The 23,012-nt window shown below is 37.5% G+C and overlaps 1 protein-coding gene across 2 annotated transcripts in view; it reads left to right on the forward strand.

Annotated features, from left to right (window-relative positions):
* Positions 1 to 23,012, forward strand: part of Sap-r (prosaposin) — a 27,440-nt gene continuing 4,428 nt past the window's right edge. Inside the window, exons 1-16 of one of the 2 annotated variants that reach the window (XM_074093618.1) lie at positions 1 to 267; positions 2,619 to 2,688; positions 5,021 to 5,165; positions 6,193 to 6,381; positions 8,158 to 8,185; positions 9,598 to 9,658; positions 11,205 to 11,352; positions 15,218 to 15,415; positions 16,633 to 16,746; positions 17,531 to 17,724; positions 18,548 to 18,645; positions 19,441 to 19,694; positions 20,326 to 20,502; positions 21,267 to 21,401; positions 21,689 to 21,826; positions 22,423 to 22,723. In XM_074093618.1, coding sequence (XP_073949719.1) covers positions 216 to 267; positions 2,619 to 2,688; positions 5,021 to 5,165; positions 6,193 to 6,381; positions 8,158 to 8,185; positions 9,598 to 9,658; positions 11,205 to 11,352; positions 15,218 to 15,415; positions 16,633 to 16,746; positions 17,531 to 17,724; positions 18,548 to 18,645; positions 19,441 to 19,694; positions 20,326 to 20,502; positions 21,267 to 21,401; positions 21,689 to 21,826; positions 22,423 to 22,723 — 2,302 coding nt within the window. In that variant the 5' untranslated portion in view covers positions 1 to 215. The remainder of the gene's footprint in view (positions 268 to 2,618; positions 2,689 to 5,020; positions 5,166 to 6,192; positions 6,382 to 8,157; positions 8,186 to 9,597; positions 9,659 to 11,204; positions 11,353 to 15,217; positions 15,416 to 16,632; positions 16,747 to 17,530; positions 17,725 to 18,547; positions 18,646 to 19,440; positions 19,695 to 20,325; positions 20,503 to 21,266; positions 21,402 to 21,688; positions 21,827 to 22,422; positions 22,724 to 23,012) is intronic. The other variant, XM_074093619.1, reaches the window with a different exon arrangement.

A 23,012-nucleotide genomic window follows, 5' to 3' on the forward strand; every position in this document is an offset into this window, starting at 1 on the left:
TGATAGCGCCTCTGTAGTCTGTAGGCGCTATGAGATGTCAAATCAAGAATGACGACTGAATGAACAGTGACTTGCTTCGCTCGCCTGACATTTGTTTATCAATCAATACCGATACGCAATAACTTCCAAACAAAGTGAAATTGTTGGGTGTTTGTTAGTCTTTTCGCCGCGGACGAAGATTACGGACAAAACGTGATAAATTTCGTGAAGTAAAAATGACAAACGCGCTAGCGGTTTGTCTTCTCGTCACGCTCTTTAGTTGTTCAAGTAAGTTGAAGTTTTGCTTGTAATGTTTACCGTCCTTGTAATTTAATTATTTCTAGCCCATGATCCGATTGCTTATTAACCGTTTAATGCAATCAAATCGTTTTGCGATTTCGTTGCGAATATTGTGGGTAGGAGGTGTCAAACGATGTTAAAATAATTGTATACTGGAGGAAATCAGTTATTGTTCTTGAATTTTATATTTATTGTAAGAAATGGAGTATCAATTGTTAAAAATGACGAAATATTCAAATAATGTAATATACAAAGATTTATTAAGTGATGTGCAAAAACAATACTTACCTTCATTACTTATATTATTATCCGCATTTCGAGTGTGTTAATTTGGTTTGAATACTTTTCGTTGTTGCTAGAACAGTATGAGTAATCATTCATAGTTGTCATTGCTTTCAAAAACAATATGAGTAGAACAATACTCACAGCAGGCGCAGTGCTCTTTGTTATTTACCTGCATTCAAAACTTATTTGAATTTATTAAAGCATGTTTTATTTAACACTCTCCCTGCTTATAATACCTACATAAGGCTTTCTGAATTGAAGAGCAAAGAGGTTGCAGATGTATCCATAAATTATAAGTTTATTTCAAAATTAGGGCTGCTAGCAAACCCTGAAACTAGTGTGCATCCGAAACAAGTACTTGCAATGGAAAGATTTGTAATGAGAGAGTATGAAGACACATTTAGCAGGTTACAAAATATTGAGGGTTGCCATTGGATCCTGTAGCAGGGAGAAACATTTGATTATGTCATAGTATTTATTGCCTGAGCCTGCCTAATTCAATAAAAGTTCACATATTTTGAAATTGGTCTTTCAAAGCATGTGCTGAACATAAAAAAAACCAGTACTTATCAATTACACCATAGGTTATCAGCTGCGAAAGTAAACAAAGGATAAAAACTTCCTAACAACTAGATATCAATGGCACAGTTACTATTATTTGAATAATGAGGCCTAATTATGTATGCTTTTGCTTACTTATACAATTCTATAAGTATAATGAACTTTATTGTGGTCCAGGCATATCTAAAACAATACCTATGTAGATTTTTTTGTTACTTTTGCCAATTCATACCGTACTCTTGTCAACAGGATATCATAAAGAGTAATTTAAACCAGACACAATAATTCAGTAAGCATTTTCATATCAGTCTGCCGCAAAGCAGTGGCAGTAATGAGTGAATCATTTGCTATTGAATTACTCATGTGTTTGCTATTGCCTGGTTAGATCATATTGTGTGTAGGTAGGAGTTGTAAACCTAGGAATATAATTGCTGCTTCATTATTAGATTTTTTTTTGGGTTGAAAAGATCAATTCATTTTAAATGGCTGAATAATTGAAGTTAGCGGCTATCCCACTCATATTGTAAATCCAAAAATTTGTGAACTTTTGTGGTTTGACTTTTTTGTTAAGTAGAAAGAACTGAACATATTTTGATAAAGTTTGACACACTGATAGTTTATAATATATAATTCCTTAACACATTCAGTGCCAAGAACCGGCTAATCGAGTTCTCTTTTTGTAGGCAGTTTTAGCTACAAAGCGGAAAAATACGGCTACTGGTTACAAGCGTAGCGCGTAGTAATATGTGGTTGGGAATGTGTTAATATAATTAAGATGCTTTTTCTTTTTATCATGTTTCAAAAATTAACTAATTATTATATCCATTAACCAAAAAACTTAGTCATTACCATCATCTGTGATGTGGTGTGTGGTCACAGAATTGCAATTGCATTGACTAATTAATACTAATATTTAGTTTTAGTGGAATTGTATTATATTTTATTAACAAATGGGAAACGGGCGGTAGAGAAGTTTCAGAGTTCACCCATTTTATGTTGATGACTTTACACTTTTATTTAGTTACCAACTGTGACTTCATATAATATGAGTCATTTTTACAATTCCAATAATAATAATATATATCAATATAACTTCTATCTTATCACTATAATGTGACCTAATAAATACATTAATTTTCCTTTAAACAATTGAACAAAGGTACCAACAAAATAACTTTATTGTATGTAATAGAATTAATAAAAAAAATATAACTGTTGCAGGTATTATTTTGAAGAAACAATGTAGGTTCTTATCAAATTATTTGCCAGCCCTAGTTTACTCATCTCAAAATTCTGAGTGAACACAAATAATCACAAAAAAACTGAATATGTATAAAATTTTGTCAAACATTTCACATCCTTTTTTTCATTTCAATCTGTTGTTCATGAGTTCATGACCAAATGTAAGATTTAAGTAGATTGTTGCTACTGAAAATAGTTAAGGTTAAATGTTTTCTGAAACTTCACGGCTGTAATTAAATGTTTGTTTTCAGATTTGTCATCAGCAAGACAAATACCTAAAGAATGCGCTAAAGGACCGGGCTTGTGGTGTCAAAGTTTAAGGTAATTTTTTCAAAGTCAAGTAAATGAATCGCATACCAGGGTGAAACCCCTACATGATTAATCTCACAATGATTTCTTTAGCAGTTGTATGTGTATGTGCAGCAAAAAGTATCCTCTCCGGTGTGCAATTCAGTTCCTTCAACTGTACATGGTAATTCTTTAATTACTGTACAAATCTTGATTTATCTCTACAATGTATCATTCTCAATTTGGTTTTGGTCTTTAAAACTCGACAAATCTATGGGGTAAAATACAAAGTTCAAAGAGTAGGATAACATTAGTGTGAATGTAGTAGTAATTTACAACAACTGGGGTACACTGTATGTAGGTACTCAGTATGCTGCTACTTATTTACGTTTGTAGGTAAGTATGAGATTTATTTAAATTCAGTGCATGAACATTATCAATTCGCGACAGGAAGCTGTCCCCTCCCTTCGCGTTATTTATCCTTCAATCAAAGACAGTTGGCCATTCTTTGTCACCATTTTGTTTGTTACTCTTACAATTTGATAAGGATGATTTGACTAAATTTCCGGGTGGATACAATCTCGGGGTCTTCAAAGCTAGAGCGAGGCTGTTACTGAAGCCAGTGTGCACCTTTGGCCTCATCTGCATTTTTCATTAGATGAGATGGGGGTCAAACACAAGTCGAATTTATGTAAAAAAAAACTCTTCTAGATTGAACTGGCGATTTTTATATATAGGTACATATATTTCCTATTTTATCTGTAGATAGTTAAATGCGTGGATCTAATAAATATGTAAAAGGGTCTCTAGACTGTCAAAATTGCAAAAAAGGCGTAATGGAACACCAAGCATGCTTATTTATAAAGTATCTGCGCTCATTTTTAGAGTTCCGTACCTGGTGGCAGACGGCACTCTAATGTCGCTTCGCTGTCCGTTGGTCTGTCTGTCACAGGGCTGTATCTCGGTAACCATAATAGATAGCTGAATTTTACACTTAGAATTTTTTGAGATATTTTGAAATTAAAATGTCGGGGATTTTTTTACTTTTCTAGTTAGGTTATCTACCTACATACATATCAACGTTAATACTCTTGTCTGCGTGCGTTGTTATAGTTCTAAAGAGCATGGAGAATTTCCATAGAGCAGCAAAATAATATGTATTTATATCTACAGAACTTATAATAAAAATGTTATTGTTTACTAGTACCTTCTATGACCGATGCTGCTTTTTTGTACCCTCTTTAGACCGGAGAATAATGAGCTGGGAACTCGTATCAACTTTTATTTTTCTTTTACTTTTATTCTAAAATACTATCTCGAAAAGTGTCATAAAATGTCGTGTCCATATAAAATCTTTGAGTAAAATTTTGTAAAGGAACCGAGATATCGTTTTTCTTGACCAATTTTTTACCCTAAAAATCTTCGACACGAGATGTTTAGTACAGTTTTTAAACACCCGTTTAAATCAGTTTGCAGCTTGTTATCTTACATTCAGAGGTAGGTCGTTTCATGTTGTTTAAGCGACTGGATTAATTCTTTACACACTGAACCGGGAAATTGAATATACCTATGTAGTTTATAGCCTGGGCGGCTGGGGCTTTAAGCTCGGGTCATATTTGTAGTCTTCTTATTATTAGTTCCTTACAATAGTAGATTATTGTCGTGGTCTGGAAGTAGGCAATTGCTGGCTGAGTAGGTATGAGAATAAACTAATAATTAATACGAATTAACTAATACGAAGCCAGTAATTTCTATTCCAGCCGAGACTAATTATAAAGCTTTTCTCAAAAAATGGTGAAGGAAAAAACTAAATTAGAATAAACCTTTTCGCAACAAAATATATTATGACATTTAATTTTATTCCAATAAAATTTTTCATGCTTTCCCGCCTTTTTTTCATTAAAAAAAACAGCAGGTGTATTTTTCCACCGAAAACACCACAAGCTGTTTCAGATCCAATAAAAAAAGTCTGGAGTTCCAACAAAATAACTGATAGCAGCCATTTAAGTTGGCTGTATACGACTTAAGCCAACATTTCCATGGCCGTTTTCACTTTTTAAAAAGTTTGAGACTCGACAATAATAAATTATTGTCGAGCTAGCGCGCCTGCAATCTTTTTAACTTTTTAATTTCTCGCTGACCATAAACTATGCACTTAGTCTTCTGATATGTAAGAAATAATGTAGACTTATACGGACATTTTTGAGAAAACATATATTATCACACATATTGATTCAAATGTGCGACATCTGTTCATCTTTTAAGCGTCATTTGCGCTTAAAAACCTTTTGTCGCTGTAAATCTAGAACGCAGTGATAGCGGCAAAATATTTAAAATAAAAATGTAATATGGTTTTGTGAAACAGGCAAGCGGCAGAATGCGGCGCTGTGGGTCACTGCATCGCTACCGTGTGGGTCAACCAAGACCAGACGATCCGGAAAAATGACGTGTCCAATAAGTTCGTCACGCTCTTCAGCGAACTGAAGGACATCAATGATCTTATCAATGAGGTGAGACGACTCCAGTTTTACCGAGTCCTCTATTTAATAAAACCCACTAATATTATTAACGCGATAGTTTGTATGGATGTGTGTATGTATAGATGCTTGTTACTCTTTCACGCAAAAACTACGGAATTCATTTTAATGAAACTACAATGATATAGCTCATACGTCAGAATAACACAGGCTGTAATTTATAAAGAAGATGTTGTGTAAATTTGTCGTATAAAATCTCCCATCTCCGAGTCATTCTGGCGTGCACTGCAAAAACTGTAAGAGTTACAGGAATATAATGTATAATGGAAATGTATATCTTAAATAGGTTTAGAAAAAGTCTGCGACAGCATAATGGGCTAGTAGCTAATAATAAAAGGCAACAAGAAGGTGAATTATCCGTGACGTAGCCGTGGTCCAACTGCTTTTCGACGGAGCTCCGCCCTTTGTGGGTATTTTGCCCTTCGGGCAACTGAAGTTACCTAACTAACCTAACCTACCTATTTTTGTATTAAAATATAATATTTATATAAATAAATACTCGTATATCCGGAAATATTATATTTATATTTCCGGATTGGACAAATTACGTACTAAGTACGTCACTGAATTATCTAGTACTCTAGTAGTCATTGGTTGGGTTGCAAGTTGGTTGGGGTGGCAGGGAAAAAAACCGTTTATAGTTTCTATGCTTATTGAGGTAGTGAATATGAGTTGTTATGCATATATTTCCTGTTTGTTAAGCTATACATATAAATGAGGAATGATTCGTTACAACCACAAGCGAGGTTATAAAAATTACTTAGCTGTCTGGCTTCTGTTGATAATACTAAAACAATCTGTTTTTAGACAAATACAGGGTGGAACGTTACCTCACTGACCGATAGCAAATGCAGAGCCTGTTTAATGTCCATATTATATTACTTAATACGAGAGTGAGAGGGACGGTACGATACGAACTTCGATTTTCGAATTTTGTAGTAGCCCCCAGGGCCTTACCTCTACTCCTCAGTTTCCAACTGACTTTTCATAAACCTCGCAGGAGTACCTCGGTCTCCGAGTGAAGTCAGCTTGCCGCAGCACGCCCCAGGCTGCATACAAACTGTGCAAGCAGAACACTGCCGGCTTTGAGAAGTATCTGAGCCATGTGCTCGCTTCCAAGACTTCTGCTGAGACCATCTGCCGCATCGTCGGCATGTGTAACAATGAGAAGTTGGAGCAGGCTTTGGAGGTAAGACATTTCATGTTCCTTTGTAAATCATAGTTTTGACGACCGGCTAGAGAACATGATTGTAAAGCTTGAGATCCCGGATTTAAGCCCCCGTTTCTTTCTTTTTCGGCTTTCCCTGTTTATTCGGACAAAACAAACGCAGACATCACAGATACCTGTCACATAAAATTAAAGATGAGTGGTGAAACAGGTCCTTTCCTTAACGTCTTAATAATTTCCTTGTCGGACTTCGCGATGTCCGTACGATGTTTTCTGTGTAAAGGTTCCACAGTGAATCACGATCTAGTGGGTTCGATAGTACCTACCATAGTATTCATTCAAATCATGATAAAGAAATTTAAAAGTATAGCTATTACAGCCTTTAAAAGTTAGCGAGTAATGGTAGATCAAAACTTAGTGCTGGATATTTTCGCATATTAGTACGGAACCCAGCACGCACTTAGTTGGTTTTTATCATAAGTGCTCGTTGACGGATAATTCTTTAAAAAAAATGAGTTTTATAAATGTTGGCTCGCCGCCACCATTTTATTAATAACTAAGCTTGTAAAAGTATTACAACAACAAAACAGCAATTGGCACTATTCGTGTAAACATATTTGCAATACGTAATAACCAAGTTAATAGCTCGCAGTTTTACACAACTTCATCTGTACAGAATTATACATCGATCTTCAGTTTGAAGTATTTATTTACGGTATGAAAAATGTCCTATGAAGGCTACCTATCTGCCTAATTTGATGCAAATTCGTCCAACCCTTAATGCGCGATTGAATGACTAAGATCTTCACATGTTTTCACTTTTGGCCTATTTAGATCGGTCAGTATGGGAAAGTCTGAAACTATAAGACATATGAAGACCTGTTCTTAGGAACCCTGTCATCGATATTAATAACAAGAAAAACTGCATTCATACATTTAAAAAAAAATGTACTCCGCTCGGAAATCGAACCGTACTGAGATAATTTTTTTTTTATATATGAATGCAGTTTTTCTTGTTATTAAAATCGATGTTATGATTTCTAAGAACAGATCATCGTATGTCTTATAGTTTCAGACTTTCCCATACTGACCGATCTAAATGGGCCACCCTGTATAATTGCATATCGCCTCACTCCGCTTCGCACGGGCAGGCGAGTATTCTTAAATCAAATGTGTATGTTTTTACATATTTCCGCACAACTATTTGTATTTTTAAGAGCCACCACTCACCACTCATTGAAAAATTAATACGTGATAATGTAATGCCGTCTTTATTTATTCCGACAACACAAACAGAGACGGTATCACAATTAATCGCAAACATCTGGCTTATAAAATGTATCAATGAGTAGTGAAACAGGCCCTCGATCTTCTATTTAGCACCTAAAAGCGAAAAAAAATCCTGTGTGCCGCAGTTGCCGGATAAGTCAAAAAACTTTTTTACTTTTATAAATCGAACAATATGGTTCAACAAAATTGTTTTGCTTTTAAAACAGGAAAAAATAAAGGGATAAGTTCGCCTTTGTACATATATCCCAATGTTTATCAATTGTGTTTGTTTACTTATTTTGTACAATACCTAAAGAGTTTACATACATACATACGGAAATATAATTCATTAAATAAATAAAATAAATAAATATCACGGGACATTAGTTATCATTTTATTATTGTGTCGGAAATCTTTAAATTAATTTCAATAATAATCATTCTTCTTCTTTGTCGGTATCACTCTTGACAGAGTGGTCAATAATAATTATAATCATCATAATATAAGTATTTTTTTTTTCTTTACAGAAGAAGACAGAGCCAAAGAAGCACAAGGGTAAGTTTGCGTGCGCGATTGTTATTGTTTGAACAACTGATAAATTCCTTATGATTCGCATCGATAACATTTGCGATTACGTCACTCACTGCCGAAATCGACCGAGCCATACAATACAGCAAGAAATTATAACGGCACTAAATGTATTATTTAGTTATGCGTCGGATGAGGTCAGTCTTTGAAAAGAATTTCAATAGTTTTCGTATATTTCACGTGAATATAAATTTGGGTAGTTCTACAAGCGTTTCAATCGCAAGACCTAATTATTGCACAACTGAGCTCATCCTCTACACACTCATCAACTAGATAATAATAAATAATATCTATCTACGAGTTTCCTGTCGCATATATCGTAGAAATGAGAGAACGTAAGCAAGAAATTTTAATGAATTGTTATTGTACCGCATGCTCACCATATCCTTTATAAAATTCCACTTGACTCATTTCTTCAGTATAAGCGGCAGGAAACTGATAGCGGTTGAAACGCTTGTAGAACCACGCCAGTTAAGACATTATTGTTAGTAGTTCATGTAAATTTCGAGATATACCTGCTCTGCCTGGGAGTGGTGGATGACTATTTTTACAATGTTTTGGGTATATTCGAGGGATTTGACAGCTCGGTTAAACTTCATTACTATCCCACTTTATTACCAAGAGAACCCGCTATAATTTTGATCACGCTAGATTTAACACCGGTATTGTCTTCAGTTTTCATGAAAACAACCCTGAGCGTCATCTATTTTAATAATACTGCCCGAAACGGTAAAGAAGAAAAAAAAACTGCAAAAACGCTGAATATTTACCCATTTAACTACAAGGCGCGTTTGAAATATAGCGCAAATTTAGAACTTGGATATAAAACCGCTGTTTGTTTCTGCGTATTGTTATATTATTAGAGGTTCATTATTTGAATGGATGATTTCCGGTGAACTTACCCTATCTAGTTCACTATATCAATATGTAACATGACAGACAGTAATTCTATTTTGTTTTGAGTACGATATTGCCGTCATAACCCGTGCTGATGTTTACAATTCCCATTCCGTTGCATTATCGTTTTGCGCTCCATTTTGTTACTATTTATGTAATTTTGCGCGAATTTGACATTGGTTTTAGTTTATTTATTCAATCAATTTATGTCATTCAAAATACACATAAAATCTCCCCCTTACGCATTAATACAGACGACAAAGTAGTTCATTATTACACAGTGTTTCAACCGCTTGATAAATATCATAATAGATAAAAATAAATAAGAAAATAAAAAAAAGAAGCTAGAAGTGAGAAGGAAAAGTTAGCCAAAAATTTTAATCAAAATCTTTAACAGATCTAAATTGCTTGATATTTTCTTTCTTTCCGCTTCTTTTTGTGTTTTTATTTTTGGTACATAAAATATTTTTTTTTTATGACAGAACAACTGTTGGGCACGGAACAATGCACATGGGGACCGTCTTATTGGTGCAGCAATTTCAGGTAAGCGTTTTTTTTGTAATTCGTCATTGAACTGTTTTTTTTAGCAAAATTGTGCTGCTGTACTAAGGGTTTTAAAAGAAATAATAATTGACACTAGCTAATAGCGCTAGGGGTCTATCGGGCTAAAAGGCCACAACATGAAATGAGGAAATGATGGTTGCCATGTACCAATTAATTTTCGCGGCTATTTTAGTAACGAACCGCCGCTCGAGTAAGTTGTTCAAAAATGAGATAGCGCAGCGATTGTACCCTAATTTCTTAACCGCTATGAAAACTCATTTTTTGCAAATGAATTAGATTCACCGCTATTGGCGTATGTTAGAGATTAAGATTTTCGGTTGGTAAATCCGACGCCTCGGTGGTCTAGTTAATAAGACACTTCTGGTGCGTAAAGCCACAGGAAGTGCGAATTCAAATCCCAATCTTCTATGCAAATATCTTCGTTTTAAAAAAAACTATGGGCGGTGGTGATCTCTTACAATCAGGAGACCCACTTGCTCGTTTGCCATCCAATCTAATAAAAAAAAACTAGGATAAAATCTCTATTCTTTTTATTATTAGTTTTACTTAAATGAAATGAGTTTATGAGCTATTACAGTAAAATGTCGCGTATAACTCCGCCAGTTGATCTGTGACTAATCTATACATACGCTAGCATGACAAAGAGTTCAAAGTTAAGAGGTCATATTCAACAGTTTTTATGCAAAACTTGCTAATAATTAGCCTCTTACGCACGACAATGCTCGAGTCTACAGCGGTCTCGGTAGTGTTGTGTCAGACACAAATTTCAACAACTATGTTATATAAACGCTCTTTCCGCCAAATCGCTGGAACACAATTGATTTGTTGCGCAAGTTCTAGATCATTGTTACACTGTTTAGCCTAAATTGAGTAGAATCCATACTAATATTATAAATGCGAAAGTTTGTGTGTTTGTATGTTTGTCCGTCTTTCACGTCGAAACGGAGCGACGGATCGACGTGATTTTTGGCATAGAGATAGTTTATGGGCCAGAGAGTAACATAGGCTACTTTTTAACCCCGAAAAACGCACATTTCCCGAGGGAACAGCGCGCGGTAGCCGAATTCCATGCGACCGAAGCCTCGGGCAAAAGCTAGTTTATTCATAACTTGTTATACCTAAAGAATACTTTTCGCAGTGATCATTTAGTGATTGATAAAAGCTCGTCATCGTTCATCCACCATTACCTCTCATATTTCGTTTTCTAATATATTTTTTTACAGAGCCATATAAAAAAAAACAACAACAACATGTAGTGATAAATTGCGTGCTAATTCATTTTATAGGAAAAAAGACGTGTTTGAAAAATAAGCGTTTTCCCAGAGATAAGATCAAGCTGGATCGACTTTTCATCCCCGAAAACCCCTACATTCCAAATTTCATCGAAATCGTTGGAGCCGTTTTCGAGATCCCCGAAATATATATACAAGAATTGCTCGTGGTTACATATATCAAAAATACACGCAGTACGTATATTTTGTTAAGTCTTTTAGAAGTCACCTTAATCGAAGTGTAACATGCACAGCACCGGCCGGCAATGCCGAGCCACGCACCACTGCGTCGAGCGCGTGTGGTCCCAGATGTCCTTCCCAGAGGACAAGGATGATATCTGCAAGATCTGTACCGACATGGTCACGCAAGCCAGAGACCAACTGCAAAGCAACGAGACACAGGTACATTAGATTTATCCTCGTGAGTCTTAGCGTATTTTATAAGGGACAAATATGCCGAATGTACTATATAAAGTACAAATTATTTACTTAATGAAGAAAGAACTTTAGATTTTTATTTTTTTTTTGTTTTTAAAGTTTTAACTAACCCTGTTAGGTTAATCTTAACTTTATTATTTATTACCTATAGTTCGATATTGTGTTTCTTGTCTGTATCTGTTTAAATTTGTGTTATGGTGAAAATAAAGTTTTAATCGATCAATCAACTTTAAATACGCTTCAATAATTACTCTTCAAAGAGTAATCGTGGTCGTCGGTAGAGGATCTTGAGAAAATAGTGTGGTGATTTCCAGTTGCCTTCCCGCTGCAGTGCTTCGCAGTTGCTGTCGCAGTGCTGGAGTCTTGATTCCTATTTGGCAATAAATAGCGCGCTACTCACTCACACTTCAGGTCCCTTAAGGTGATTTTCCACCGGCGAGGTGAGACGAGGCGGGGCGAGACGAGAATTGAAATTTGTATGGCGCCCGCGGCGGATTCTAAAACCGGGCTCGGCACAGGCAAATCCATCATGCTCTAAATGTACCAAGTCTTATATGCATTCAAGATACTGGCTAAAAGTTAGCAAAACCCTTGTATATCCTCTTGAGTCCTAACTTTTTTTTAAAAGACGTAGTACTTAAGACCTAGAAGACGTGGTTAACCAGCTTTGTTATTTTGAATATTATTTCAAAATTCTTAAAAATCTTTATTCAATGTACAATTTGTACTTTATTGAGTACAATCGGCTGTTATTCGTAGTGTTAATTGGTCCTTTATAAAGTACGCGAGGGCTTACGAGGATATGAAGGCACTGAATGAGTTAAAAAAGTGTTTTTAATAATGGGGTCGTTCGTTAATGCTAATACAGGTACACAAAGATACTTGGAGAGAGTGACTGCTAATTCAACGCGTACTGGGTACTAAAATAATGTGTCATTGTTTCCATTCCAACAAATGAAACCATTATATGTACCTAGTATCGTCCGATTAAGCCAATTACGTGCTTAATTAGTCACACAATGGTCCGAGCACGTATCTCTTATCGCAGCTTTGTACTCACGTAGCTCGATTTTAAGATATATTGGGAACACTTGATATTTACATACACTACTCAATCATCTATTATCTTATGTTTATATACTTATACCTATAAATGAGTAACGTGACTGTTTGACGGGCAATGCACAGCCTAAACTTAAACTAGAAACTTGACGGATGAAATATTGTATGAATACTCACATGATCTCAAAGAAGCGCATTGACCTTGTAAGGCCTAAGCACAACGCCCTAAATTTAGTACATATGTCAAAGGATTTTTCATCACACTTGCTCGTCAATGATGTTATTCCATGCCTGTATACTAAAGGGCAATGGCCTCAATTGTTCCCGCGGGAACTATGGATTTACGTATAGTTTTTCTCCCCAAGGGAATTTTACATTTTAAATTTATATCAAATTGTTTTGCAATAGTTTTAGTAAATATTTTTTTAGCATGGAACAATACGGTAGACTCGAAAAAAGTGACAATCGGGGGACTACTACGAAATTCGAAAATCGAAGTTCATATCGTTTTCCTGACGCTAATATTTTTTAATACGAGAGTGAGAGGTACGGTACGATACGAACTTCGATTTTCGAACTTTGTAGTAGTCCCCTGTATTGGCGGGCAGCCATTATTTTATTCAGTTGTTTTCTTAGCGCCTTTCTTTTACCGAGCTGTGAAGTAATAATAATAATAATTTTCACGGTGTAAGGAGCAAGCTTATTTTTATTCTTGTATGAGGGAAAGTTGACCCATCATAGAACCTTCTTGAAGTAGGTAAATGTCAATGATTTACCACCAACAAGGCAACCCTTGACGTCTTATGTTAGTCTTTTCGGAAATCATTCTGTAAATAATCTGAGCTAAGGCAGTGATTTATGTATCAACGAGACGCCCCATGGCCGCCTGATGTCGTACTTATTGCAAAATGGTTTGGACAACAATTAGAAGTAGAGCAGCGATGTTTAAGGTTAATGAAAGTGCTCGAAACAGACAGGACATTGTTCGGCGACAGAGTATATCAGATCTATTAGTTTGAACGAACCATTTTTGGCTGGTTTGTCAATGTAATTTTCATTGTAGTTATAGTATTTTCTCTGTATTAAGTATTGGGTCCACTATTCAGTTAGTTCGTAAAGCCACCAGCACCAATATCTGACACAATAAAGCGTAATATCACAATAAAGCATGAATATCTGATACGACTAGAGTCGTATCAGTCTCTGGGGCTGGTAGGTGTCAGATATTTTTGCACGCTCCGCTGTAGCAGATATTAAATCAGGTGACCGTACTCTTAAGCTGCGTGTCCACTGCATCGGAATCGGAGCGTACGCGTCGTACGAAGCGGACAGATTTGTTGCTTTTTATAGATTTGTATGGCGCAGAAATGCCGATCCAGTGCACGCAGTACCATAGAAATCTATACAAAGCAACAAATCCGCCCGCTCCGTACTCTCCGATTCCGATGCAGTGGACGCGCAGCTTTATAGGTACTTTATTGAGCATTTTTTGTTTCATAGCTAAAAAGATGTTGCCAACATCGCTAGTTACAGAATTGTGAGCAAATAGATATCCAATCATCCGCCCCCCATAGATAAACATTTAATAAACACTGAACCCTAAGTCGACGACACGTTAATTTCTTATTTCACCATATTATCACCAGGCAAACAAAGAGGTGAACTCTGCGTGCCTTAGCCCTGGGTCAATGGCCGATAGCGACTAATTATCACGGGACGGATAGCTTTGTTGGCTTACCCTAATTGTACACATTTATTTAGAAATCTCTACTAGACAGTAACTCTACTAAACATCTATAACAGGTGATCTCGAAATAACCCGACGATCATTATTGTACATTCGTTCGCGTGTTAAATCAATGTTATATTTTGCTTATTGAAATGAAGAAAAAACAAAGAATACATTTAATATTTTATAATATGTATGTATATCTCAATTTAGACATGTTTTACCGGTTTCAACATGGTAAACCAAGGCCAATATCCGCGTGATATTTTTGTTTGTATGACTATGTAGCTTGAGGTCCCCGGTCTAGGGTAAATATTTATATGAAAAATACGAATGTTTGCTCTCGAATCCTGAATGTAACAAACATACCGTCACTACTTTAAAAAAAACTCGTACCTCAAAACAGATAATTTTCTGAGTGAACTTTATAATAATAATTCATTTATTTATTCATACAACAAAGAGCTATACATTATTAGATATTTGCTTATAACTATGTTAGTATACATATTGGACGAGTGATAGTGTGGTATTAATTAAATTTTGCATTATAGAGCAATCATCTCTTACAGCTATCATCTTCAGGAGGCTGTTAGTGCTGCCACGTATTCTTGTCAGAAGCGATGCCTTTTTTTCCGTAGTATAGCATTAAAGCTATCTACTCGCGCTCCGGCAAACTTAGTGGACGCACTGCAGAACCGTGGCAGCCCTAACAGCGCTCTGAAGAATTTATGAACATTGTATCAAGGTTACAATTTGGTGACATATTGATTTTCGATAAGAGATTTTTTTAAAGTAGTGACGATACATTACCCATTGCCCGGTACCTAGTACAAGTTTTGTTTTTTTAGGACTAGGTTAATTGATGCCAATTGTCCCATGATATTTATTTACATTATCCTTGGTTAACTAGACTTAGTTAACGTAGACTTAACTTTTTACCTCAGGAAGTGTAAAGTTACCATTGGACACTGAAAAAGTTACAAGCAGCAACTAGTCTGAGATAATTGAAATATTAATCTCTTATCTTCACTTCAGGAGGAGCTCAAAGAAGTGTTCGAGGGCTCATGCGACCTCATCCCAATCAAGCTGGTCCGTAAAGAGTGCAAGAAAATGGCAGACGACTTCGTGCCCGAGCTGGTGGAGACTCTCGCTTCCCAGATGAACCCTCAGGCCGTGTGCTCCGTCGCTGGGTTGTGCAACAACGCCAAGATCGATCTGATGCTTGAGGATTATGTGAGTGCTTAGCCGGAATCAAATTTGTTTTTGTTAAAAAAACATTTTGAATATAAGCTTTTTTATAATTTACTGAATCAGCGTGTTGCAGATGTTAAGGGTGAATCAACTATTTCTTGTTGTTATTCTGTCTCCCGTCAGCTAGGGGACAACAATAGTACAGTTTAATAGAAGAAATGTTGTGTCACATTATACTAACATGATTATTAGATGACCAAGAAGGGGCTTAAAATTACCACAAAATTGCATGTTTGGCAAATTTTAATCCTATAAACTTACGGTTTAAAGAGTGACACAGGACACCGTAACTATAGCAACGAGTGACAAGAAAAAGTTGATCTACCCTAAACTGACATCTGGTAGCGTGGTGAACGGGTGTGTTGCTCTGAAGATGAGCTCTATATATATCTCTCCTGGCCAAATTTGAATAGTCAATTTTGTTAGAAAACTTGCGCAAACAGTGGCAGCACGCAAGGACACCGTCAACGTAGTGGTAAAAGATGGCTGTGGGTGGCTTAGCCAACTCGAATTCAGTCACTTTATCCCTCACAACGCGCCTCCATTCAGATTGGCGCCTTGCCTGCTCTTCCCAGCGAGAGGGATTAAGACCACACCTTTTCATGTGCCTTTTCTGAACGTCCTTATATCGTAGGAACTGGCCGCCTTGTTTCCGCTTGCCATTCTGGAGTTCAGGAAAGAAGATGAGCTCTAGTTGAGTTCGAAACGCGTCAGTGTAGTGTGGTGGTGGTGATAGATGGGTTTGTGTGATATGTGTGTGTTCTTACAGTGTGGAGGTGGAGGAACTGCATTAACACACATTTGTTGCATAAAAGTAGCTATCATAAGGTCGGGTGAGCAAAGTAATATTTTCAGTTCACTGAAAAGTTTTTTGCTGACTGTACCTACATTGTTATCTAAACTACTTTTCCGTACCTCAAGTCGATTGAGAACTTCCTCCCTGCGGAGACGATCCTGGCTGGAAGAACAGATAACCGTTGGGGCGAAAAGTTCTCGAGTGGCGACCGCGAACCGAAAATCGAAGCGTTGGCAGGACTAGATGACTGACGACATCGTGAGAATTGCGGGCAACCGGGGATGCAAGTGGCGAGTTGTCCTTCATTGTAGCGTTCTAAAGGAGAGGCCTTTGTTCAGCAGTAGACGTCTTCCGGCTGATGATGATGATGATGATGATGTTACGATATTGTTTATTCTTACAGAACAGCCAGCTGGCCCAAAGGATGAGCTGCACCAGCTGCCAGCAAACGGTGACCGTTGTTAGGAACAAGTTTGACGCCACCAGCTACGACGACTTCCTTGTTGGATTGCTGCGGGTAAGACTCAATAAGAAATAGAATTTAGTAAAAAAATAATTTTAAATACAGTCAACAGCAAAAGTAGATGAGCGGTTGTGGTGCTCTAAATAATCTACACACTCTTATTGCCTTGGCAGTAGAGTTGTGGGTAGATCATTTTGAGAACCGTAGCTGCTCATCCACTTCTGCTTTTTTTTCGACGCTTTTTAGATGGATACATGTCAGGTAATTATAAGAAATGCACAAAAGGATCGTCTACTACAAAAAAAAATAGAATTTAAAATGTCAAATTAGAGTAAAATTAAAGAATAATAATAATAATAATTAAAGGTAAAAACAAGAATATAAATCTATCTCAAATTTATGAAATACGTATATGTATATACAAACAATCAAACAAACAATAAAATAATTAAAATGTCATTTGTGTCTGGTAATTTCAATCAACCATACCGACTCAACGATAGCCATACACCATCCATACTTATTAGACGACCGGATGGCCAAGTGGTTAGAGAACCTGACTACGAAGCTTGGTCCCGGGTTCGATTCCCGATATTTGTATAAATAGTACGAATGTTTGTTCTCGGGTCTTGGATGTTTAATATAAATTTAAGTATGCATTTATCTATATAAGTATGTTTATCCGTTGCCTAGTATCCATAGTACAAGCTTTGCTTAGTTTGGGACTAGGTCAATCAGTGTCAAGTGTCCCATGATATTTATTTTATTTATTTATTATTATACTCATACCCGTACATTTTAATTAAGATATCAGAAAAATACTAAAACTTTTTCGCAGGTATGCCGGGACATGGGCTCCCTCTCAGACTCCTGTTCGATGCTGGTCTTTAAATACTACGAGAACATTCTCGCAGCCGTCAAAAAGGACCTGACGCCGGACAGTATGTGCCACCTCAGCGGGCAGTGCGACTTCCGGTTCCATACTCACGACCAATACACCTTCCCCGTCGCCAAGGAACTGAGTAATGTCGAGTGAGTATTTGTCGAGTTAGTCTATTTAAAAAAAACCGGGCAAGTGCGAGTCGGACTCGCGCACCAAGGGTTCCGTACACATTTATAGGTAGTAAGTAAACGGGAGTCGTGTCTTGAAGATATTTATAGCTTTTTCCGAGTGATTTAAAACATCCAGTGTATGCATCTTAAGCAAAATGTACCTACCCAGTGTGGGGTGAGGTTATATTGGTCATTGATATTTACAGACAGACATAAAAAATAAAGATTTTCAGTCTTTTCTAGTTGGTTGTGTTATAATAGCTACCTTCATACCAAATTTTAAGATTCTAAGTTCACGGAAAGTACCCTGTAGGTTATGATTCCCTTCCGAGTTTCGAAAATTTGCGGAAATTTGCAGCATAAACGGGTGCATCTTTTGATTGTGTTTTCACAGCTCCAAGGAACAGTAGACTTCAGTATTTGATATAAATTTCAGCTTGATACCTCCACGCGTTCCCGAGAAGAAGGGTCTTGACAGACAGACAGACAGACAGACGGACAAACGGACAACAAGTGATCCTATAAGGGTTCTGTTTTTCCTTTTGAGGTACGGAACCCTAAAAACGCCTAACTAGTGACTAGTATTGGCGGCGCGACAGCCGTTTTGTAATACATTGCGTGTATTACCAAGTGAAAACTGTGCGCTAAGTGACTCGAGCCTGCACTGCCGAACAGGGAATTCGCCGCGGTTTCGCTATCGGTTTTATACTCCAGTGGAAGCTGGTGTGCTACCTTTGTTAGAGCTTAACTATGTAGTAGTATACTCACGTCATTTAATGTGCGTTTTATTTTATTCCTCTAGGGACGTGCCTTGCGAATTCTGCGAGAAACTGGTCATCCATTTGCGTGACGTGCTGATTGCCAACACCACAGAAATTGAATTCAACAAGATCCTTACTGGTATGTCGTTTTATTTCACATTGTTATAATAACAATTGCATCTATCTAGCTCTATACCTTGACAAGCTTGTGCGTGACATTCGGTAAAATTCTGTCGTAGTCAGCGTTTGCCGTACTTATCAAAAAATCTTGATGTGCAGAGGCTCCCTGCGATGGGGGTCCACCGGGTGCCACATACGAACTTGTCAAGGTATAACTTGTCCGATCAAAAAATATTCAAATTTTAGGATAGACTATTACTTGTTCTTTAGGGTTGTTCCAAATGATAGATGTCTCGCAACTTGGCTCCATTTATTACTGATGGATACAGCTTAGGTCAGTATGCAGTCGCGGGCGAGAGACTAGAGAGAGAGAGAGAGAGATATTTATTTACACATATTCGGTACACAGAAAAAACACGTTAGGAAGAAATAATAATTTAAAAAAAACATCGAAAAAATTGGGGCCCACTCAGTATAATGTTGCGGCAAGCTATTTTTCAGTGGGACCCATTAAAAGAAAACACAAAATAAAAACATAATATACACACTAAAGCTACAAACTGTATAGCGAGCGCGTGTTAACCATATCGCAAGCTAAGCTATCCTGTGTCGCTACAAACCTAACACTAACCAGATATAAGGTAAAAAACTTAAGAAGATGACCTGTTGTGTGTAGTAGTAACGTGTCCGTATAGATAAGTCGACGTTCCATATTCGACAAATGGCATAAGTCCCATATCAATTCTGTGCACTACTACATACTCGTACAACAAGTCATCTTGTTAAGTTTTTTAATACTTCCCTTCTCCCACAGGCCTCTGCAAGCAAACCGGCGAATTCAAAGCCGAATGTCTTTCCCTGGTCGACCAGTACGCGGACCAAGTCTACAACTTCCTGGTGTCCGGGCTGAAAGCTTACGAGATCTGTTCCCTGATCGGCATCTGCGGGAAGAATGTTGACGTGCCTATTGCGCCGCTGCTGCCTAAAGAGCTGGCTGTCAAGGCTGTGACGCTGTCTTCGTCCAGGCTGATTGGAACTGATGAAGCTAACAGCTATGCTACTGAGAAGGTATTTAGGAGTATATTGTAAAATAGGAGATAAACAAGAGAGTATGCTCTATTCAAAGTTAGTAAGAGGTAGCTTTACTTATGTCGCGCCCAGCCCTTGAAAACAGCCGCACCGCAGTCCAAACATGTCAAATAAACCATTTACAACATCGGCGCCATCTCTCATCTCTGTTAAGCACCTCATCTTATGAGATACAGCCGTGTAGTGTGAAGACGGCACTTGGCTGAAAAGTGCTCGCATAATATTGGAAAATTAGTATGTATGCCAAAGCTAGGCCTTGTCTAAAATTTAAATAGTGAAGCAAACATTACGAAATGATGAGGGGCCGGGTTTGATTCTCGGACCCAGCTTATTTTTCTGGTTTGTTCTGTGTCCTAGTTCCGTAATTTGCATAGAATATGGTTACATAATATGAATATTGCACAATTTGATGTCCAGATTTATTTATCTCTATACTAGATGTTGCCCGAGACATCGTCTTCGAAAAATTTATAATATTACTAAGATTATTTCTCAAGCACCACGGTAGAATCCACAAAATCCATTCTCTGATCAGGAGTTGCTAGTTATGTGCATGCAAATGATGCCACCAAACTACCTTCTCTAAACTTCTATCCGACACCTTCCCCAGACACACCACGTCCCGATCGGCGACAAGCAAACCAACATCCGCACGCTGCCCGAGGCTGCGCCCGCGCTGCCTATCGAACGCATGTTCGTGCAGGTCCCGCAAGGCAAGGCCGCTTGCTCCTTCTGCCAATACTTCCTGCACTACCTGCAGGTCGAGCTCAGCGATACTAACAATGAGGTAACACTGTTCATATTTTTTCATAAGAAGTGCATAAAAGCATAAGCTCTTAAAACGTGTTGTTAGCGTCCCATATGCGCTGCGTGATTGTGTTGTTTATTTGATCATCACTATACCATTATGATTTTGTTTACATTAATATTTTTTATTGCTGGGTGAGATGGAAATGGATGGTTCGGAACTTCTTTTTCTCTTGTAAATTTACACGAACTTTGAAGTTTGAATCCATGCCACGTCCACGGACAGAGTACTTTTTCACACTTTTTTTGCTTTACTTATAATGCCACGTCAACAATTAATAATTGACAAAGGCAATTTTGATTTTGATTCTGATTTATGATCTATACAGACGTTGTGCATTTTTTTTTCTTTTTTGTGTCGTTAAGGTATATTTTTATGTTGTAAATTACTATGTTTGTGTATTGTGATAAATTTTTTTAGTTATAGAGTTCATTGTTGGCGTTTACTTTGAACTGATCAAAATGGTTACAAGGGAAGAACAGCGTCGGCCGCAGGGTTGACATCATGCTGAGTTGGGACCATTTCATGACAAAATTTGTCTCGATTTCCTTGTTTCTTTTTCTCTGCTTTGTAAATGTTTTTCTTTCTTACGGATAGGTTTTTTATTTCGGATATCCGATAGTTTCTATTACGGATACCTACGGAGCTCCATAAAATCCCTGCCTTTTTGTGTCCGTCGACCACGGCCGCATCGTTACAAAAGCGTAGGCGTTGAAAAAGTCTAAAGTCACAATTGTTTCCAGGACGCGATCAAGTCAGCGGTGGAGAAGGCGTGCGACAAGCTGCCGCAGTCGATCAACGGCGAGTGCCGGCAGTTCGTCACCGAGTACGGGCCCGCCGTCATCGCTCTGCTCGTGCAGGAAATAGACCCCGCCAGCGTGAGTACTGCCGCCGCCCTAAAGCTGGGGGGCTACTATGAAATTCGAAAATCGAAGTTCTTATTGTACCGTCCCTCTCACTCTCTTATTAAAGCGGGACGGCAAGATACGAAGTTCGAATTTTGCACTTCGTAGTATAGGGCATGTCCTTCCATATCCTTCGCTTCCCTTCGTTTGGGGTATCGATGATAGATATATAGATTTATTCATCTATCTTGGCGTTTACTTTTTTTATTAGAGTTCCGTTGGAATGATTATTTAATGATGTCAACCTTGCTACTCATCAGGTGTGCCCAGCGCTGGGCCTGTGCCCGCAGACAGCGGAAGTGAAGCGCGGCCCGATCAGCGTGGGCGCATCCAACTGCCCACTCTGCTTGTTCGCCATCGAACAACTTGAAACCGTCATTAAGAACAATCGTAGCGAGGTAACCACCATTTACTCTCTTTAAAATAAGATATTCGTAGGGTCATTATTATTTATTTATTATAGTGTTTTTAGGGTTCTGTAGAGGATGTTTCGCGTGTCTGACTGTCCGTCTATAACAGCCAATTTTCTCGGAAACGACTAAACTGATTGAGTTGTAAATTGGTACACGTGGCAGTGACCTAAAGACGAATACAATTAATTCGTCGTATATATATATATATATTTAAAAATAATTAATGAGGGTAAATAAGAAAATTTAAAAAATGCTAACTGTATCTATCAGGTGGGTCTGATTGGGATAGATAATAATAATAAATGGTGTTAAAAAATACTTGAAGTTTGTATCGTATTCGAAAACTTATCATCTTTTGCTATTCTTTTTCTCCGAAATTACTAGGCCTAATTTATAAAAAAATAGCTCTATTCTAGGAAAGTATGGATCCCCGTCTGGTGTTTTTTAAACAACTCAAAGGACAGAAATCGCGATAAAATCCTGTATAGAAAGTGGAAACCTCAGCTATGCCGTTCATTATTTTTAATTCAACCCTAAAATAATTAAACGTAAGCCAATAAAAACTCCGAACTTGCCCTCAGACCGCCATCCAAGCCGCTCTCGACGGCCTCTGCAACCACCTATCAGCCAAACTCCGCACGCAATGCGTCGATTTCGTCGACAAGTACAGCAAGCAACTAGTCGAAATGCTCGTCGCTAACTTGGACGCTCAAGAGATCTGCGTTTACCTCAAACTGTGCACGAACGATGTTCAAGACCCATTGAAGCTTGCCTCGCCGGCGATCGACAAATGGTTCGAAAAACCCCAACTTATGGCCGATAGGAACAATGTAAAGAAAGCTAAGAAGCCGCCGATGGACATCGCTGATATTGGTAAGATACGTAAGTGGAATTGACAGTTCATTATGTCTTCTGTTCTTCCTAATATCGACTGCCGCAACGTACATTCGTAAGCTAATTAAATGTATAAAACTTTAAATTGGCCTTATTGGTTTACGTTACCACAGTCAACATTTTTTTTTAGGGTAAGTATAGTCGCGGGGCCAATGACACTGTCCTTGCTTTTGTTTACTAGTTATTAGTTTTTAACCGACTTCAAAAAAGGAGGAGGTTCTATGTTCCAATGTTTGTATTTTTTTTATGTACACCGATTACTCAGTCAATTGTGGAC

Source organism: Choristoneura fumiferana, chromosome 10 (genome assembly GCF_025370935.1).
Source record: "Choristoneura fumiferana chromosome 10, NRCan_CFum_1, whole genome shotgun sequence".
NCBI lineage: Eukaryota > Metazoa > Arthropoda > Insecta > Lepidoptera > Tortricidae > Choristoneura > Choristoneura fumiferana.